Here is a 20,744-nt window from a genome sequence, read left to right as displayed (position 1 = left end):
GCACTCCAGCCTGGGCGACAGAGCGAGACTCCCATCTCAAAAAAAAAAAAAAAATTTGTAGAGGCCAGGCGTGGTGGCTCATGCCTGTAATCCCAGCACTTTGGGAGGCCGAGGCAGGTGGATCATGAGGTGAAGAGATCAAGACCATCCTGGACAACATGGTGAAACCCGTCTCTACTAAAAATACAACAATTAGCTGAGTGTGTTGGCACGTGCCTGTAGTCCCAGCTACTCGGGAGGCTGAAGCAGGAGAATCACTTGAACCCAGGAGGTGGAGGGTGCAATGAGCCGAGATCGCACCACTGCACTCCAGCCTGGGCAACATAGTGAGACTCCGTCTCAAAAATTTTTTTTTTCTAGAGACGGAATCTCGCTATGTTACCCAGGCTGGTCTTGACACCCGGCCTCAAGTGATCCTCTTGCCTCAGCCTCCCAACGTGCTGGGATCACAGGCATGTGCCACCATACCCAGCCTAGAACTTCATTCCTTTTTATGGCTGAATAATATTCTGTTGTACTTATATATACATCACATTTTGTTTATCCATTCTTCTGTTGATGGACGCTTAGGTTGCTTTCACTTTTTGGTTACTATGAATAATGCTGCAGCGAACATTGGTGTATATAGTGTTTGAGTTCCTATTTTCAGTTCTTTTGGGTGTTCACCTAAGAATGGTATTGCTGGGTCATATGATAATTTTTGTTTAACTTTTCTGGGTAACTACCGAACTTTTCCATAGTGGCTGCACCATTTTACATCCCCACCAGCAGTGTGTGAAGGCTCCAGTTTCTCTACATCCTTGCCAACATTTATTTCTTTCTTCTTTTTTTTATTTTTTAAAGCCTTGCTGTCTTGCCTAGTCTGGTCTTGAACTCCTGAGCTCAAGCAATCCTCTTGCTTCAGCCTCTCAAGTAGCTGGAACTTTGATTGATTGGTTGATTGATTGAGATGGAGTCTGACTCTGTCACCCAGGCTAGAGTGCACTGGTGCTATCTCAGCTCATTGGAACTTTTGCCTCCCGGCTTCAAGTGATTCTCCCACCTCAGCCTCCTGAGTAGCTGAGATCACAGGCATGTGCCACCACGCCTGGCTAATTTTTGTATTTTTAGTAGAGACAGGGTTTCACCATGTTGGCCAGGCTGGTCTCAAACTCCTGACCTCAAGTAATCTGCCTGCCTTGGCCTCCCAAGGTGCTGGAATTACAGGTGTGAGCCACCATTCCTGGCCTATTTATTCTATTTTTTGTTTGTTTGTTTTTGAGATGGAGTCTAGCTCTATCCCCCAGGCTGGAATGCAGTGGCTTGATCTGGGCTCACTTCAACCACCACCTCCCTGGTTCAAGTGATTCTCATGTCTCAGCCTCCTGAGTAGCTGGAATAACAGGTGTGTACCACTACGCCTGGCTGATTTTTGTATTTTTAGTAGAGACAGGTTTCACCACGTTGGCCAGGCTGTCCTCGAACTCCTGACCTTAACTGATCTGCCCACCTCGGCCTCCGAAAGTGCTGAAATTTCAGGCGTGAGCCACTGCACTTGACCTGGAACTTTTTAATTATAGCTATTCTAGGTATGAAGTGGTAACTCATTGTGGTTTTGATTTGCATTTCCTAATGACTAGTGATGTTGAGGATCTTGTTATGTGCTTATTGTATGTGGCTATCTGTATAGATTCTTTGGAGAAATGTCTGTTCAAGTCCTTTGCCTATTTGGGTTGTTTGTCTTTTTGTTGTTGAATTATAGGAATTCTTTATTTATTTTTGATATTAAACCTTTATCAGATCTATGATTTGCAAATACTTTTTCCTATTCCATGGATTGTCTTTTCACTCTCTTATTTTTTATTTATTTTTTTTTTTTTTCAGATGGGTTTTTGCTTTGTCGCACAGGCTGGAGTGCAGTGGTGCAATTTTGGCTCACTGCAGACTTAACCTCCTGGGCTCAAGCGATCCTTCCACCTCAGCATCCCAAGTAGCTGGGACTACAGGTGCATGCCACCATGACTGGCTAATTTTTAAATTTTTTGTAGAGATAGGGTCTTGCCATGTTGCCTAGGCTGGTCTTGAACTCCTGGGCTCAAGCAGTCCTGCTGCCTTCACAACCTCCCAAAGCACTGGTATTACAGGTGTGAGCTACCATGCCTGGCCTCTTGATGATGTCTTTTTTTTTTTTTTTAATTATTATTATTTTTTTTGAGATGGAGTCTCACTCTGATCTCGGCTTACTGTGAACTCTGCCTCCCGGGTTAACGCCATTCTCCTGCCTCAGCCTCCTGAGTAGCTGGGACTACAGGTGCCTGCCACCATGCTCGGCTAATTTTTTGTATTTTTAGTAGAGACGGGGTTTCACTGTTTTAGCCAGGATGGTCTTGATCTCCTGACCTTGTGATCCACCCACCTTGGCTTCCCAAAGTATTGGGATTATAGACGTGAGCCACCGTGCCTGGCCTTTTTTTTTTTTTTTTTTTTTTTTTTTTGAGATGGAGTCTCACTCACTCTGTTTCCTAGGCAGGAGTGCAGTGGTGTGATCTCGGCTCACTGCAACCTTCGCCTCCCGTGTTCAAGCAATTCTCCTGCCTCAGCCTCCTGAGTAGCTGGAATTACAGGCATGGACCACCATACCCAGCTAATTTTTGTATTTTTAGTGGAAATGGGGTTTTGCCATGTCGACCAGGCTGGTCTCGAATGCCTGACCTCAAGTGGTCCGCCTGCCTCAGCCTCTCAAAGTGCTGGGATTATAGGCATGAGCCCCGATGATGTCTTTTGATGCACAAAAGTTTTAATATTAATTAAGTCCAATTCATCCATTTTTCTTTTTGTTCATCCTTTTTGTATCATCTCTAAATCCATTGTGAAATCGAAGGTCATGAAGATTTACCCTTACGCTTTCTTCTAAGAATTTTATGGTTTTGGCTCTTTGCTTTTTATTTTATTTTTTCCCTTCCTTCCCTCCCTCCCTCCCTCCCTCCTTTCTTTCTTTCTTATTTATTTATTTATTTTTGAGGCCGAGTTTCGATCTGTCGCCCAGGATAGAATGCAGTGGCACGATCTCGGCTCACTGCAACCTCCTCTTCCAGGGTTCCAGTGATTCTCCTGCCTCAGTCTCCCGAGTAGCTAGGATTACAGGCACCTGCCACCACGCCTGGCTACTTTTTTTGTATTTTTAGTAGAGATGGGGTTTCACCATGTTGGCCAGGTTGGTCTCAAACTTCTGACCTCAGGTGATCTGCCCACCTCGGCCTCCCAAAGTGCTGGGATTACAGGCGTGAGCCACCGCACCCAGCCTATTTTTTTTTTTTTTTAAGTGCCACTGGGCCAGTGCCAGATTTTTGGCCCAGGGCCTTACCTCTTATATTTAGATCATTTTCTTTTCTTTTTTTTTTTAGACGGAGTTTCGCTCTTGTCACCCAGGCCGGAGTGCAATGGCGCAATCTCGGTTTACTGCAACCTCCGCCTCCCGGGTTCAAGAGATTCTCCTGCCTCAGTCTCCCGAGTAGCTGGGATTACAGGCATACACCACCATGCCAGGTTAATTTTTTTTTTTTTTTCTGGGACGGAGTTTCACTCTTGTGGCCCAGGCTGGAGTGCAATGGCTCGATCTTGGCTCACTGCAACCTTCACATCCCAGGTCCAAGTGATTCTCCTGCCTCAGCCTCCAGAGTAGCTGGGATTAGAGGCATGGGCCACCACACCCGGCTAATTTTGTAGTTTTAGTAGAGACGGGGTTTCTCCATGTTGGTCAGGCTGGTCTCAAACTCCCGACCTCAGGTGATCCTCCCTCCTTGGCCTCCCAAAGTGCTGGGATTACAGGCATGAGCCACCAGGCCTTGCCTAATTTTGAATTTTTAGTAGAGACGGGGTTTCACCATGTTGGTCAGGCTGGTTTCAAACTCCTGACCTCAAGTGATCCACCTGCCTTGGGCTCCCAAAATACTGGAATTACAAGCATGAGCCACCTCTACTGGCCTCTGCCTGATTTTCTTATGTTGAACCACTCTTGCCTTTCTGGGATAAATCCCATTTGGTTGTGGTATATAATCTTTTTAATATACTGTTGGATTTGGTCTGCTACTATTCTGTTGAGGATTTTTGCATCTATATTCATCTATATTGCTCTATAACTTTCTTTTCCTTTGGTGTCTTTTTTTTTTTTTTTTTTTTTTTGAGACAGAGTCTCTCTCTGTCACCCAGGCTGGAGTGCAGTGGCACAATCTTGGCTCACTGCAACCTCCACCTTCCAGGTTCAAACACTTCTCTGCCTCAGTCTCCTGGGTAGCTGGGATTATAGACGCTCGCCAGCACGCCCAGCTAATTTTTTTTGTATTTTTAGTAGAGGTGGGGTTTTACCATCTTGGCTAGGCTGGTCTTGAACTCCTGACCTTGTGATCCACCTGCCTTGGCCTCCCAAAGTGCTGGGATTATAGGCGTGAGCCACCGCACCCAGCCTGATGTCTTCTTAGTGGCTTTTTGATTACTGTTCCAGGGTCTTCCTCATCTTGGGTTTGCATCTGGGCACTGCACATTTACAATGTGCACAGACATTTTTCTGTGAAGAATTGAAGTCTCTAGGTCAAAGCTGGGAAGGAGCTTAGGAGCCTTTGGTTTAACCTTTCCTCTTCTAATAAGGAACCTGATATGTGGGTTGAAATCTAAGACCCATAGTCTTGAATTAGGCTGGAGTGTCTGAGACCAGCCTTTCAGAGTCAAGGGTGTTGTGTTTGGAGCCCTGCTGTGAAGTGTTCTTGTCACCTCAGAACTCTTCAGGAGGCAGGAGGGGAAGTCAGACTTGTTGCCAAAGAGGTTCTCTGTGCAGGGTTCTCAAACATGTTATCAGGACTGGGTGGTAGAGTACAGTAAAGGGGTCGTCTCCTTCCTGTGGCTTTGTACATATTTGGGACATGTGAGAGTCAGGTGGCCCTGGTTTCTAAAGTTCTGTCCTCTGTCCACCACCAGGCCTGCCTGGGTCACAGAAGAAACTCTAGTCAGTTGGAGCTGTGCTAAGTCTGTCTCACTGCAGCAGGGTCTCCTGCGTGTGTGCTCTGTGCGCAGCTTGGGACATACTAGGTGCCATGTGAGCCGGAGCCCCAGTGCCTCTGCTGAGCAAGGATTTTGACTGTTTCTGAAGCTGTACTGTTGTGATGCAGCCTCTGCCCTTCTGTCAAGACTCGGGGTGCTAGGTGGACCAAGGAGCTGACTGTGAAAGCCACGTTCGTTCCCTAATGTGTCCCCCATCACTGAAATGTCCTGGGGTGATCCAGAGAGAGTCTGATGAGTGAGAGCCAAAAACCTCTGCAGTATGTAGCCATTACTCTTAAAAGTGGCTTTTAAGAGATGGCTCTTAAAAGTGGCTTTTAAGAGATGGCTCTTAAAAGTGATTTTTGGCCCAGCACGGTGGCTTATGCCTGTAATCCCAGCACTTTGGGAAGCTGAGCTGGGCGGATTACATGACGTCAGGAGTTGACCAGCCTGGCCAACATATAATGAAACCCCATCTCTACTGAAAAATACAAAAATTAGCTGGGTGTGGTAGCGCACACCTTGTAGTCCCAGCTACTTGGGAAGTTGAGGCAGGAGAATTGCCTGAACCTGGGAGGCAGAGGTTGCAGTGAGCCAAGATCGCGGTACTGCACTCCAGCCTGGGTGACAGAGCAAGACTTCGTCTCTAAAAAAATAATAAAATAAAATAAAATAATTGGCTGGGTGCGGTGGCTCACACTTGTAATCCAAGCATTTTGGGACGCCGAGGCAGGCTGATCGCTTGAGCTCAGGGGCTTAAGACTAGCCTAGGCAACAGGGCAAATCCCCATCTCTAAACTACCCAGGTGTGGTGGCACTCACCTATGGTCCCAGCTATTCAGGGGGCTGAGGTGGGAGGATGGCTTGAGCCTGGGAGGCAGAGGTTGCAGTGAGCAAGATCTCACCACTGCACTCCAGCTTGGGAGACAGAGTGAGACCCTGTCTCAAATAAAAAATAAAAATAGAAATTACAATTTAAAAATTGTAAAAAGTAATTTGTGTTGTAGAAAATCTGGAAAAGCAAAGAGAAAAACGAATTCAAGAGGACTGGACTGTGCTTGCAGCTCTCCACATGACTGCAGGTTTCAGCAGACTTGCTCGGGTGGCAGGGCTGGGTGGACCCCCCTGCTCGGGTGGCAGCATGGACCCCCTGCCAGTTGCAGTGGATGGTGGGAGCTTCTGGGTGGACTCATGAGTGTGGACAGCTGTGGGCCTTCGCTGCCTGCTTCCAGGTGCGGTTGCTTCTTCTCTATCTTGTGTTCTGGTGGATCTCAACTCCACTTGGCCCAAGCAGCACGCGCCTATTTGCTGCCCTCTTCTCGAGCTAGATAGGGCAGAATAGCTGTTCTCGTATCTCCACCTTGCATTGTGGTTTTGGCAGGCAAGGGTAGGGACTGAGAAGTTACAGGCCTACTCATGGCCTCACTGCCACGAAGAGCTTGTCTGTTGCCTCTCTGTGCTTCCTGTCTCATCTCTCTGGCATGATATTTCTTCTCCACTTTGCTGCCATATAGAAGAAAGGAGTAAATCAGATGGCTTTACCTTACTTTCACTTGTTTCGTAGCATAAATAATTCCCTCTCCCCAGCTCCTTAAATATATCCTGCAGTTAGAAAAGAAGGTCCTGGTAGAGAAGTGTTGGGAGCTAAGCTGCTCTATCTATTCCAGTCACCTGCTCCAGGAGTAAAAGCCCTTGTTGCTGCCCTCCCTCCCAGGCGGACCCAGGCAGGCTGTATCTGTGAGTGTTTCTAGCATAGACTGGCCCATTACCAACAAGGAAGCAAATATTCACCTCCTTTCTCCTTAGTAATCTCAAGTAAACAGGCGTTTGTTTTGGATGTCCTGAGATACAGGCCTTCCAGAATGGCCTCATTTCCTTACCAGATCCTGATGCTGGAAGATCCTCCAGTGTATGAATGAATGGACAAAGTGGGGTTGTCCCGTCATCCACCTTCAGCCCCCGGCGCTGCGCCCAGGTGCTCCTTTGTCTGATCCTGTTGAATGGCTGCACTGGGGGCTCTCCAGCCTCAAGGTAATAGCTGGTAAAGCAGGCTCTGAGAGCACATGGGACATGCCAGTGGGCATGTGTTGAACTCAGTGGCAGAAGTGAGATTGGAGTCTGGGATTGTTAACTGTACTTGCTCCTTGGAGCTATGTTCTGAGATGTGTGTGCATGGCATCAATGCCAAGGCTAGAGAGCACAGTTGGAGAATGGCTGCTGTTAACTCTGGCTGAGCACTTTGGCTCCAGTATTTCCAAGTGGGTCTCAGAGAATTGGCTTTTCCTTGGTGCCTGGTTGTGCTGGGCAGTGTCTTGGGCTTCTCTAGCCCCTCCCCCACCCGATAAATTAACTGTGTTCTAAAGAGCACTTGCCTGTCTCCACATCATCCCACTGCTCCTGTCCCGCCCGTGTCATCTTGTCATCTTCCATGGGAATGACTCTGGAAGTGTCCAGTTTTGGTTCTTCAATCCATTTTTCAAATATCAGCTGTTTGATCAGCTGTGCCCTGTCTTTTTTTTTTTTTTTTTTTTGAGACGGAGTTTCGCTCTGTCGCCCAGGCTGGAGTGCAGTGGCGCGATCTCGGCTCACTGCAAGCTCCGCCTCCCGGGTTCACACCATTCTCCTGCCTCAGCCCCCTGGAGTAGTTGGGACTACAGGTGCCCGCCACAGTGCCCGGCTAATTTTTTGTATTTTTAGTAGAGACGGGGTTTCACCGTGTTAGCCAGGATGGTCTCGATCTCCTGACCTCGTAATCTGCCCGCCTCCCAAAGTACTGGGATTACAGGCGTGAGCCACCGCGCCCGGCCCACCCTTTCTTTTTTTTTTTTAGAGACCGAGGTGGTCTTATTATGTTGTCTAGGCTGGTCTTGCACTCCTGGCTTCCAATGATCTTCCCGCCTTGGCCTCCCAAGTAGCTGGGATTATAGGCTGAAGCCACCATCCCCAGCTTAGCCCCTTCTGTGGCTTCCCATTTACCTCTCATGAAGTTCAGACTCCTTCAGCTAGCATGTAGGCTGTGCATGCACAGCCTATTTCCTGATCCAGCTGTCTGTCTTTCTAGGTCTGCCCAGACTGTAACCCAGTCACACTAAACTTCTCTTAGTTCCCTGACCATGTGGCTGCTTTCTTGCCTCTATGCCTTTTCACATTCTGCTGTGTTTTTGTTTGTTTGTTTTTTTGAGATGGAGTCTCGCTTTGTTGCCAGACTGGAGTGCAATGGCACAATCTCGGCTCACTGCATTCTCTGCCTCCCGGTTTCAAGTGATTCTCTTGCCTCAGCCTCCCGAGTAGCTGGGACTACAGGCACCCGCCACCACGCCTGGCTAATTTTTGTATTTTTCGTAGAGATGGGGTTTCACTATGTTGGCCAGGATAGTCTCAATCTCTTGACCTCGTGATCCACCTGCCTCGGCCTCCCAAAGTGCTGGGATTACTGGCGTGAGCCACTGTGCCCGGCCCACATTCTGCTGTTTCTGCGTGGACCATGATCGTCTTTCTCCTGTCATCTACTTTACCAGGCCTTGGCTCAGCCTTCACTTCCTGAGGGAATTCCCCACTTTGAGTCAGCACACCTTGATTCTCTGGCTTGCCCTCACTTGACATTAGAACTGTTGAAGGGCAAGGATTGACCCCAGGCCCCCACCCTTATGTCCCCAGCACCATACTGGGTACAGGGCATTTTTGTTGATGACGTGAATGACTGGAAGAACCTCTATGAACAGAAATTTATCACACCTGTTTTTACTGAATTACTCAACGTTAGCAAAGACCCAAGAGCTCCTAATAACTCAGCCATATTCAAGTGCCTGCAGAGATCAATAGAGGAAAGGTAGCGTCAGTGGCCTCCTATGGGGATTCTTCCTGTTCCATAGATGCAAAGATACTGCAGTATGTGTACAGGAGAATGAGTTTGAGGTTTTTGTTATGCCCTTTCCTTATTTTTTTTTGTCTCATTCTTGGCAGCTCAAAGGGTACAAAGTGGTATCTCGCTGTGTTTGTTTTTTTCTTTGAGACAAGGTGTGGCTCTGTCACCCAGGCTGGAGTGCAGTAGTGCCATCTTGGCTCACTGCAACCTCCACCCACCCCAGGCTCAAGCCATCCTCCCACCTCAGCCTCCTGAGTAGCTGGGACTACAGGTGTGCACTACCATGTCTGGTTAATTTTTGTATTTTTGGTGGAGACAGGGTTTCACCATTTTGCCCAGGCTGATCTCGAACTCCTGGTCTCAAACAATCAGCCCTCCCTGGCCTCCCAAAATGCTGGGATTACAGGCATGAGCCACTGCGCCCAGACTATTTTTATTTTATTTTTATTTTGAGACAGTGTCTCACTTTGTTACCGAGGCTCTGGAGTGCAATGGCGCGAGGCACTGCAGCCTCGATTTCCTGGGTCTCAAGCTGTGCTCCCATCTCAGCCCCTCAAGTAGCTGAGACTACAGACAAGTACCACCATGCCCAGCTGATTTTTATATTCTTTGTAGAGATAGGGTTTTGCCATGTTGCTCAGGCTGGTCTTGAACTCCTGAGCTCAAGCAGTCCATCTGCCTTGGCCTCCCAAAGTGCTCGGATTATAGGCATGAGCCACTGTGCCCGCCCTCACTGTAGTTTTGATTTGCATTTCCGTAACCATAGTGATGGTGAGCATCTTTTCAGGTGCTTGGCTGGCCACATGTACACCTTCTTTAGGGAAACATCTACTCAAGGCCTTTGCCCCTCTCATTTTTTAGAGATGGGATTTTGCTGTGTTGCCCAGGCTAGTCCCAAACTCCTGGGCTCAAGCGATCCTCCTGCTTCAGCCTCCCACATTGCTGGAACTACAGGTGCACACCACCATTCCTAGCTAAAAGTTTTAAAGTTTGATGAAGTTTACTTTATCTATGTTTTCTCTTGTTGCCTGTGCTTTTGTCCAAGAAATTATTGCCATATCCAATGTCATGAAGCTTGCTTTCTATGTCTTTTCCTGAGAGTTGAAGTTTTAGCTCTTATGATTAGGTCTTTGATCCATTTTGAGTTGATTTTTGTATATGGTGTAATGTAAGCGAAAAACTTTCTTCTTCTTTTTTTATTTTAGACAGAGTTTCACTCTTGGTGCCTGGGCTGGAGTGCAGTGGCGCAATCTTGGCTTACTGCAACCTCCGCCTCCTGGGTTCAAGCGATTCTCCTGCTTCAGCCTCTTAAGTAGCTGTGATTACAGGCATGCACCACTATGCCCAGCTAATTTTGTATTTTTAGTAGAGACGGGGTTTCTCCACATAGGTCAGACTGGTCTTGAACTCCTGACCTCAGGTGATCCACCCACCTTGGCCTCCCAAAGTGCTGGGATTACAGGCGTGAGCCACCGCACCTGGCCAAACTTCATTCTTTTGTTTGTGATTATCCAGATGTCCCAGCATTATTTGTTGAAAAAACTGTCATTTCCCCATCTAATGGTCTTGGCATCCTTGTTGAAATCAGTTGACTATACATGTGAGGGTTTATTTCTGGGATCTCTATTCTATTCCTTGGACTGTATGTCTATCTTTATGCGAGTCTTAAACTGATTTGATTATTGTAGCTTTGTAGTAAGTTTTGAAATCAGAAAGTGTAAGCCCTCCAACTTTGTTCTTTTTGAAGATTGTTTTGACTGTTTCTGTCCCTTGAGATTCCGTATGGATTTTTCTATTTCTGTGAAAAACATCATTGGGATTTTGATAGGGATGGCCTTGAATCTGTATATCACTTTGGGTAGTATTGACATCTTAACAATAGTGAGTCTTCTAATCAGTGAACAGAGGATGTCTTTCCATTTATTTGTGTCTGTAATTTCCTTCATCAACATTTTATAGTTTTTAGTGTCTTTAGCCTCCTTAAGTTTTTTTTTTTTTGAGACGGAGTCTCGCTTTGTCGCCCAGGCTGGAGTACAGTGGCGCGATCTCGGCTCACTGCAAGCTCAGCCTCCTGGGTTCACACCATTCTCCTGCCTCAGCCTCCCCGGTAGCTGGGACTACAGGCCCCCGCCACCACGCCCGGCTAACTTTTTGTATTTTTAGTAGAGACGGGGTTTTACCATGTTAGCCAGGATGGTCTCAATCTCCTGATCTCGTGATCCGCCCGCCTCAGCCTCCCAAAGTGCTGGGATTATAGGCGTGAGCCACCGTGCCCAGCCAACTTTATTTACTTTTAAGTATTTTTTTCTTTTTTTGAGGTGGGGGACGGAGTTTCGCTCTTGTACCCCAGGCTAGAGTGCAATGCTGCGATCTTGGCTCACTGCAACTTCCACCTCCCGGGTTCCAGCAATTCTCCTGCCTCAGCCTCCCAAATAGCTGGGATTACAGGCATGCGCCACCACACCCAGCTAATTTTTGTATTTTTAGTAGAGATGGGTTTTCACCATATTGGTCAGGCTGGTCTTGAACTCCTGACTTCATGATCCACCTGCCTCAGCCTCCCAAAGTGCTAGGATTATAGGCGTGAGCCACCATGCCCAGCTTAAGTATTTTATTCTTTTGATGCTATTGGAAATGGAATTGTTTTCTCAATTTTTTTTATTGTTCATTGTTAGTGTGTAGCAACACAACTGAAAAATGAGAAATAGGGTAACTTATTAGTTCTTTTTTTTTTTTCTTTTTGTTTTTCTTTTTTTTTGAGACAAGGTCTTGCTCTGTCACCCAGGCTGGAGTGCAGTGGCTCGATCTCGGCTCATTGCCACTTCTGCCCCCAGGTTCACGTGATTCTCCTGCTTTGGCCTCCCAAGTAGCTGGGATTACAGGCGCCCACCACCACGCATGGCTAATTTTTGTATTTTTAACAGAGACGGGGTTTCACCATGTTGGCCAGGCTGATCTTGAACTCCTGACCTCAGGTGATCTGCCTGTCTTAGCTCCCAAAGTGCTGGGATTACAGGCATAAGCCACCACACCTGGCCAATTCTTTTTTTTTTTTTTTTGAGATGGAGTCCATGTCTGTTGCCTAGGCTGGAGTGCAGTGGCCTGATCTCAGCTCAAAGCAACCTCTGTCTCCCAGGTTTAAGCGATTCTCCTGCCTCACCCTCCCAAGTAGCTGGGTTTACAGCCATGTTCCACCACACCCGGCTAATTTTTTTGTATTTTATTAGAGATTGGTTTTTACCATGTTAGTCAGGCTGGTCTTGAACCTCCTGACCTCAGGTGATCTGCCGACCTCGGCCTCCCAAAGTGCTGGGATTACAGGCGTGAGCTACCGCACCCAGCCCTGCACCTGGCCAATTCTAATTTTTTTTTTTTTTTTTGAGATGGAGTCTTGCTCTGTCGCTCAGGCGGGAGTGCAGTGGCGTGATCTTGGCTCACTGCAAGCTGTGCCTCCTGGGTTCATGCCATTCTCCTGCCTCAGCCTCCTGAGTAGCTGGGACCACAGGCGCCCACCACCATGCCCAGCTAATTTTTTGTATTTTTAGTAGAGACGGGGTTTCACCATGTTAGCCAGGATGGTCTTGATCTCCTGACCTTGTGATCCACTTGCCTGGGCCTCCCAAAGAGCTGGGATTACAGGCGTGAGCCACCGCGCCCGGCAAGTTTTTGTTTTGTGCAATCTTTAGGGTTTCCCTTTCTTTTCTTTCCAGTTTTTTTTTTTTTTTTTTTTTTTTTTTTTTAGACGGGGTCTCACTCTGTCACCCAGTGGCACAATCTTGCTTACTGCAGTCTTGATCTCCTGGGCTCAGGTGATCTTCCCACCTCAGTCTTCTAAGCAGCTGGAATTACAGGTGCACTTCACCATGCCCACCTAATTTTTTGTAGAGACAGGATATCGCCATGTTGCCCAGGCTGGTCTCGAACTCCTGGGCTCAAGCGATCCTCCTGCTTCAGCCTCCCAAAGTTCTGGGATTACAGGCATGAGCCACCACACCTGGCAAGGTTTTCTATGTATGGGAACGTGTCATCTGTGAACAGAGATAGTTTTCCTTTCCAATTTGGATGCCTTTCATTCCTTTTTTTTCTCTAATTGCATCATCTAGAACTCCCAATACTGTCTTGAATAGAAGTGGTGAAAGCAGGCATCTTAGATGAAAGGCTTTCAGTCTTCCACCGTTGAGTATGATTGTTAGCTGTGGGGTTTTTTTAAATTTATTTTTTGAGGTGGAGTCTCTCTTTGTCACCCAGGCTGGAGTGCAGTGGCCTGATCTTGGTTCACTGCAACCTCGGCCTCCAGGGTTCAAGCGATTCTCCTGCCTCAGCTCCCTGGTAGCTGGGATTACAGGTGTGCGCCACCACACCCTGCTAATTTTTGTATTTTTAGTAGAGACGGTGTTTCACCATGTTGGCCAGGCTGGTCTCGAACTCCTGACCTCAAGTGATCCACCTGCCTCGGCCTCCCAAAATGCTGGGATTATAGGTGTGAGCCACTGCGCCCAACCAGGTTTTTCATATATAACCTTTGTTGTGTTAAGGTAGTTTCCTTTTATTCCTACTTTCTTGAGTGTTATTGACATGTAATTTAACATGCTATACAAGTCACCATTTAAAGTGTACAATTCAGTGTTTTTTAGTATATTCACAGGGTCTGCTTTGTTTCTCTCAGATTGGTTGGATGATAGTCTTCAAGTTTATGAAGAGTTTCTGGAAGATAGAAGAGTGCATCTTTTGGTAGCTTTAAAACACCATGCTTTTGGAAAAGACTTAATGTCACCCAGTATTTGAAGAGTGGGGGCTTATTCTCCTTGAACCCTGACTCAGCTGTGACCTCATTGGAATATGCAACCTGGGCTCCTGTGGGACTGCTCCCTGTGTCATTGACACCTGGAGGTGGAATGGCGCCCAAATGTGGGTGTCAGCTTCCTCTGGCTGCTCTCCCCTTAGACAGTCCACTCAAATTCTCAAGTTGAGGCAGGGGTTTGTACAGAGGCTCCCGAGCCATCCACTAATAAACACCATCTTACCTGTGGAGCAGAGTCTGTAGGAAGGTGTTTAGGGCTAGCTGCTGGAGAAGGGAGAGGCTTCTCCTATGGGGAGGCCTAAGCAGGTTGTGTTTTGAGCACAGGTGCTTTAGTGATTCCCCATTCCCATAGAATGTTGTGGAACCAGAGCCTGTTGCAAGCATAACTCTTCTTGAGTGACCTTTGACCTCCCCCTTTGCACATGTGCTCCAAACATAAATCCTTACCTAGTGTCAGGAAGCCTATGTGCCGGGGATGGGATGACATGTGGTGTTGGGCATAGCCCCGGGCCCCTCTGAACAGGGCATGGTGAGTGGCTATTGTCTAAATCAGGGAAAGCCCGGACTGTGTTGCACTTGTGCCTGTTGGACTGCTGACTGCAGGGCAGCTGGGATCGTTTGCTGCTTGGTCAGCTGAGGTACTGAAGGAATGGAGACTGACTTTTGGCAGCCTCTGCCATCTAAAGTCAGGAAGCTGATTATTTGGGCTGCAGTTTTTCTGGAAAAATGTGCAAGTTTTAGTCTAATGGGAATTCTGCCAGCAGGCTAAGACAGCTTCTGCTCCTGATGGTCCTTGAAGCTAGCCCCTCTGTCAGGAGGTGGCAGGCAGTTTGTGTGTTTTTGGGAATGACTGAGCAGTCCTGTCCAGCTACAGGCTATATTGGTTCATGTCTTTGACCTTTAGGGATCCAACTCTGTCTCAAATGCTGCTTAAAACAAAGCAGAAGACAAGTTCCCTTCAAACCATGAAACTCTGTCTTTGAAGTGCTGTTCCTTTTGCTTTGCTCCTTTTCCTTCTCTACCTTTTTCCCTAAGCCATGTGGGCCAAGTTATCAGGGCCATATGTTGGGTTGTATCCTTTCCTGGTTCCTGCCCAGCATGATTGGGATAGCTCATTTCAGAGGCAGGTGAGTAGGTCAGAGCCTTCCCTCCCTGCCTGATCCTTTATTTTGGTAGTAGAGGCTGCTCCCCCAAATATAGTGGTGCAGCAACACAGAGAAAGGCAAAAGGGCATTTACTGCCAATAAAGGACTGGCAGGGTCAGTGTATTAGCCTTTTTTACATTACTATAAAGAAATACTTGAGACAGGGTAATTTATAAAGAAAAGAGTTTTGATTGGCTCACAATTCTACAGGCTGTACAGGAAGCATGGTGCTGGCAAAGGCCTCGAGAAGCCTGCAGTCATAGTGGATGGTGACTAGGAGCCAGCATCTCACATGGCAACAACGGGAACAAGTTGGGGGGAGATGCCATACTCTTTTAAACAACCAGATCTCGCAGGAACATAGAGCAAGAAGTCGTTCATTACTGTGAGGGCTGCCCCAAGACATTCATGAGGGATCTATCCCCATGATCTTAACACCTGCCACCAGGCTCCACCTCCAGCATTGGGTATTACATGTCTACATGAGATTTGGAGAGGACAAACATCGAAACCATATAATTCTACCCTGGGCCCCCAAATTTCATGTCTTTTTTACATTGCAAAATACAATCATTTCTTCCCAGTAGTCCCCCAGAGTCTTAACTCATTCCAGCATTAACTTAAAAAGTCCCAAGTGCAAAGGTAAGATGGTATTTATTAGTAGATGGCCTGGGAGCCTCTGCCTCAACTTGAGAATCTGAGTGGATTGTCTAAGGGGAGAGCAGCCAGAGGAAGCTGACACCCACATTTGGGTGCCATTCTACCTCCAGGTGTCAATGACACAGGGAGCAGCCCCACAGGAGCCCATGCATACTCCAATGAGGTCATGGCTGAGTCAGGGTTCAAGGAGAATAAGCCCCACTCTTCAAACAGTGGGAGGAGTGAGGGGGTATCTGGGGGCCTCACACATCACTACTCCCAGCTTTGTGTGGTTTGGGAGGCCAACGTGAATGTATGTGGGGAAGGTAATGAATTTTGAGACCCAGAGAGCAAGCTCTGTTTGAGCAGTCTTGATCGATGATCCTATATAGATCCAACATGACTTTACCATGTCCTGGTCTTTGGTGCAGACTGGGTTGTCCCTGTGGAATAACCGTGCATTGCTCTATAAAGCACTACCTAGGATTGAGATACTTTAGGCACAATCTTAGGAGTAGATTCTGTGCCTTAGCTACAGCCAGAATGCCAAAGGACTGGAAGCCATGAATTCATGACGCTTTCCTCTGAAATTGAAGCCAGTGGTTCGTAGTGACACACACATACACACAACTTTCTGTTTCTCTAGTTGGGTGAGGCTACTTTTTTCCCCCTTTGATTGATCTGAGTGAAAACTGGTTTTTCATTGTTAATCAGAATGCTTTCCATTAGCAAATCAAAATGTCAGGTTTCTCCAAGAACCATTAGTATGTTATAAGAGCCTCTACATTCATTGCTTTTCTCTTTTTTCTTTTACTAAGAAATGTTTGAGAAGGGAGATGCATGAGCATTTGCTAACTAAAAATTTTGTGTGTTTTTTTTTTTTTTTTTTTTTGAAGTTACATGGGAATAGGACTCTCGGCTCAAGGCGTCAACATGAACAGACTTCCTGGTGAGTCATTGTTTAAGAGAACGTTTGTTCTGCTTTCCTGATCCAGTTGGTGTTGAGAGTCATGGTGGTAACAGAGAGGCTGGGGAGGACTTTGTTTACTAGCTGCCTACCTCAAGCCATGCCACTGGTTGGAGGATCCTGAAAGGTAGCCCTTGGGCCAGGATGGTGTGCATTTCCATTCCAAAAATTAATTGACAAGTGATTGTCATTAATGGAATTTGAACTGTTTGCCATCAAAGTCAACTGACCTGAGTTTGCTCCAGGTAGGGATACGCCTCAGTAGCCCTTGCTCCCATTGGCCTTGCTGAGCAGACTCAGGCATGTACTGGGAGGAAGACTGCTGCCAACCTTGGCTCCTTTGTTACTTCATCGTGTTAAAGATCAAAGTTTTTGGCCAGGCTCAGCGGCTCACGCCTGTAATCCCACTTTGGGAGGCCGAGGTGGGCGGATCACCTGAGGTCAGGAGTTCGAGACCAGCCTGGCCAACATGGTGAAACCCTGTCTCTACTAAAAATAAAAAATTAGTCGGGTGTGATAGCACACACCTGTAGTCTCAGCTACTTGGGAGGCGGAGGCAGAATCGCTTGAACCCGGGAGGTGGAGGTTGCAGTGAGCTGAGGTTGCGCCACTGCACTCCAGCCTGAGCAACAGGATGAGATTCCATCTCAAAAAAAAAAAAGATCAAAGTTTTTAAGTGACCTCCCACGTGGAATGTGATTGAAGCAATTTCTTATCTTTATTTTATATATATATATATTTGAGACAGGGTCTCACTCTGTAACCTAGGCTGGAGTGCAGTGGCTTAGTCACAGTTTACTGCAGCCTCGACCTCCCAGACTCAGGTGATCCTCAGCCTTCCTAGTAGCTGGGACCACAGGAGCTCATTACCATGTCCAGCTAATTTTTTGTAATTTTTGTAGAGACAGAGTTCTGCCATTGCCCAGGCTGGTATTGAACTCCTGGGCTCAAGCCATCAGCCCGCCTCAGCCTCCCTAAGTGCTGGGGTAACAGGCGTGAACCACTGCACCCAGCCTTATTTTTATCATCTATTATTTTTCTTTTGAGACAGGGTCTCACTTTTCACCCAGGCTGGAGTGTAGTGGTGCAATCTTGGCATCACCTTCTCAACCTTCTGGTTGACTCAACCTTCTGGGCTCAAGTGCTCCTCCCACCTCAGCCCCTCAAGTGGCTGGGATTATAGGCATGTGCTACCACACCTGGCTAATTTATAGGCATGTGCTACCACACCTGGCTAATTTCAGCTATTTTCTGCCTAGCAGCTCATACCTAGACCTGGACTGGCTGCAACTGGGGAGACAAGAGCTTCTGCCGTGAACTGATGGGTTCCAGGAAATGGTCTTAAGTCCTTTGGTCCCTTGAGTTGGCAGAAGTGACATGATCCAGGCTTCCCTGACACCGTCATGGGGTCAGGAAAAGTCCTTGTGTTTCTTTCTTGGCCTCCTACTCTTTGTGCCTGTGACAGAGAAGGCAGCTGGCTTTCCCCAAACAGGGAGTAACACTCAGACCTTACGTCTTTTCTAATCAATGTTTAATGTGAATCACTGATTTTTTTTCTAGTAGACTGATTTCAAATACTTTCAATCTAGGATGCTTAGGAGTCAACTAATTGTCAGGAATCTTACTTTTTTCCCCCTTTGATTGATCTGAGTGAAAACTGGTTTTTCATTGTTAATCAGAATGTGTGTGGCAGTTTTCTTTGCATACTGTGTGGCTGTGTTCTTTGTTATATGAGCGTCTGGCCTTGGGTAAGTAGATGTAGCTGTAGTATTTGTAGCTCTATCTCTTAATGTACAGGAAAAATAATTTCCTGTCAAGTGCAAACTGATTCTTAATTTTGTTTGTTTGCTCTAGGTGTGCTCTTTCAACTTTTGCACTGAGTTGGTAGTGGAGAAAAGAGACTTTTATAAGCTTTTCTTTTATGAGCTTTTTTTTTGTTTTGTTTTTGGAGACAAGGTCTCATTCTGCTGCCCAGGCTGGAGTGCAGTGGCATGATCATGGCTCACTGCAGTCTTGACCTTCCATGCTCAAGTGATTCTCCCACCTCATTCTCCCCTTTAGCTGGTACTACAGGTACAAGCTACCATACCCAGCTAATTTTTCATTTTTTGTAGAGGTGGGGTCTCACTGTGTTGCCCCAGCTGGTCTCAAACTGCTGCGTTCAAGCAGTCCTTCTGTCTTAGTCTCCCAAAGTATTAGGATTACAGGCATGAGCCAGCCTGCCTGGTAGGGACTCTTTTTTTTTTTTTTTTTTTTTTTGAGACAGAATCTTGCCCTGTCGCCCAGGCTGGAGTGCAGTGGCGAGATCTCGGCTCACTGCAATCTCTGCCTCCTGGGTTGATGCCATTCTCCTGCCTCAGCCTCCTGAGTAGCTGGGATTACAGGTGCCTGCCACCACGCCCAGTTCATTTTTTTTTGTATTTTTAGTAGAGACGGGGTTTCACCATGTTAGCCAGGATGGTCTCGATCTCTTAACCTCTTGATCCGCCTGCCTCGGCATCCCAAAGTGCTGGGATTACAGGCGTGAGCCACTGCGCCCAGCTTTTTTTTTTTTTTTTGAGACAGGGTCTTGCTTCGTTTCCCAGGTTGGAGTGCAGTGGCACAAACACTGCTCACTGCAGTCTTCACCTGCTGGGCTCAAGCGATCCTCCCACCTCAGCCTCCTAAGTAGCTGGGACTATAGGTACAGGCCACCACGCCCAGCTAGTTTTTTTGAATTTTTAATAAAGACAGGGTTTCGCCAGGTTGCCCAGGCTCGTCTAGAACTCCTGAGCTCAAGCAGTCCACCCATCTCGGCCTCCCAAAGTGCTGAGATTACAGGCATGAGCCACTGGTCCTGGCCGGGGACTCTTTAGGTACCAATTTGGAATCATATATAGGATATATTGGGAAGTTAAAAATATAAAGCATGGAAATATATGATGTGCTACCAAATGTGCAAAAAAAAAGAGAAAACAAACATATCTGTATTTACCTGTACATGTATAGATCATCTTTGGAAAGCTACAGAAAAACTTGTAATATTGGCTGTTCCTTGGGAAGGGATGGGTGGTGGGAGCCAGGACTGAGAAAGAAAAATTTTGACTTACGAGCTTTTGGAATTTTCTTTCTTGTGAATATGTTATCTGTTTTAAAAATATAAATGAAATTAAAACAAAATAAACCAAAGCAAATGGCCCTGTATCAGGAAACCCTCATGTTTGTCTTTCAGGTAGTCTTAGGATGTGGCCTGTTACGCCATGTGTTGGACTTAGTATTCTTTGCTTCATATGTTCTTTTTTTATTTAAAGACAGGGTCTCACTTTATTGCCCAGGCTGGAGTGCAGTGGTGCAAACATGGCTCACTGCAGCCTCAACCTTGCAGGCTCAAGCGATTCTCCCGCCTCAGCCCCCCAAGTAGCTGGGACTACCGGCACATGCCACCATGCTCAGCTAGTTTTTGTATTTTTTTTTTGAGACAGTCTCACTCTGTCACCCAGGCTTTAGTGAAGTGGCACAATCTCAGCTTACCACAACCTCCACCTCCCAGGTTCAAGCGATTCTCGTGCCTCATCCTCCCCAGTAGTTGGGATTACAGGCGCACACCACCATGCCCGGCTAATTTTTTGTATTTTTAGTGGAGACGGGGTTTCGCTATGTTGCCCAGGCTGGTCTTGAACTCCTGAGCTCAGTCAATCTGCCTGCCTCAGCCTCCCAAAGTGGTAAGATTACAACGTGAGCCACCGTGCCTGGCCGTTTTTGTATTTTTTGTAGAGACAGGGTTTTGCCATGTTGCCCAGGCTAGTCTTGAACTGAGCTCAAGCAATCCACTCATCTCGGCCTCCCAAAGTGCTGGGATTACAAGTGTGAGTCATCTATGCCTAGCCGTATGTTCTTTTTTCTTTAATAAAAACCTTTTTTTTTTTTTTTTTGAGACAAGGTCTTGCCCTGTTGCCCAGGCTGGGGTTCAATGACATGATATGGTTCACTGCAACTTTGACCTCCCAGGCTTAAGTGATCCTCTCACCTTAGTCTCCCGAGTAGCTGGGACTACAGGTGCACACCACCATGCCTGGTTAATTTTTAAAATTTTCTTGTAGAGGCAGGGCGTGGTGGCTCACGCCTGTAATCCCAGCACTTTGGGAGGCCGGGGAGGGTGGATCACAAGGTCAGGAGATCGAGACCACCCTGGCTAACACGGTGAAACCCCATCTCTACTAAAAATACAAAAAATTAGCTGGGCGCGGTGGCGGGCGCCTGTACTCCCAGCTACTCGAGAGGCTGAGGAAGGAGAATGGCGTGAACCCTGGAGGCGGAGCTTGCAGTGAGCTGAGG

At 47.0% G+C, this 20,744-nt stretch overlaps 1 protein-coding gene across 2 annotated transcripts in view; it reads left to right on the top strand.

Annotated features, from left to right (window-relative positions):
* RANBP10 (RAN binding protein 10) overlaps window positions 1–20,744 on the top strand; it is an 85,579-nt gene that overhangs the window by 20,353 nt on the left and 44,482 nt on the right. Inside the window, exon 3 of one of the 2 annotated variants that reach the window (XM_054453988.2) lies at window positions 16,360–16,412. The exons of the other annotated variant lie outside the window; for it this stretch is intronic. Coding sequence (XP_054309963.1) covers window positions 16,360–16,412 — 53 coding nt within the window. The remainder of the gene's footprint in view (window positions 1–16,359; window positions 16,413–20,744) is intronic. 2 annotated transcript variants of the gene reach the window in all.

The sequence above is a fragment of the Pongo pygmaeus genome, chromosome 18 (assembly GCF_028885625.2).
Source record: "Pongo pygmaeus isolate AG05252 chromosome 18, NHGRI_mPonPyg2-v2.0_pri, whole genome shotgun sequence".
Taxonomy (NCBI): Eukaryota; Metazoa; Chordata; class Mammalia; order Primates; family Hominidae; genus Pongo; species Pongo pygmaeus.
This window is presented reverse-complemented; position numbering and strand designations above follow the sequence as displayed.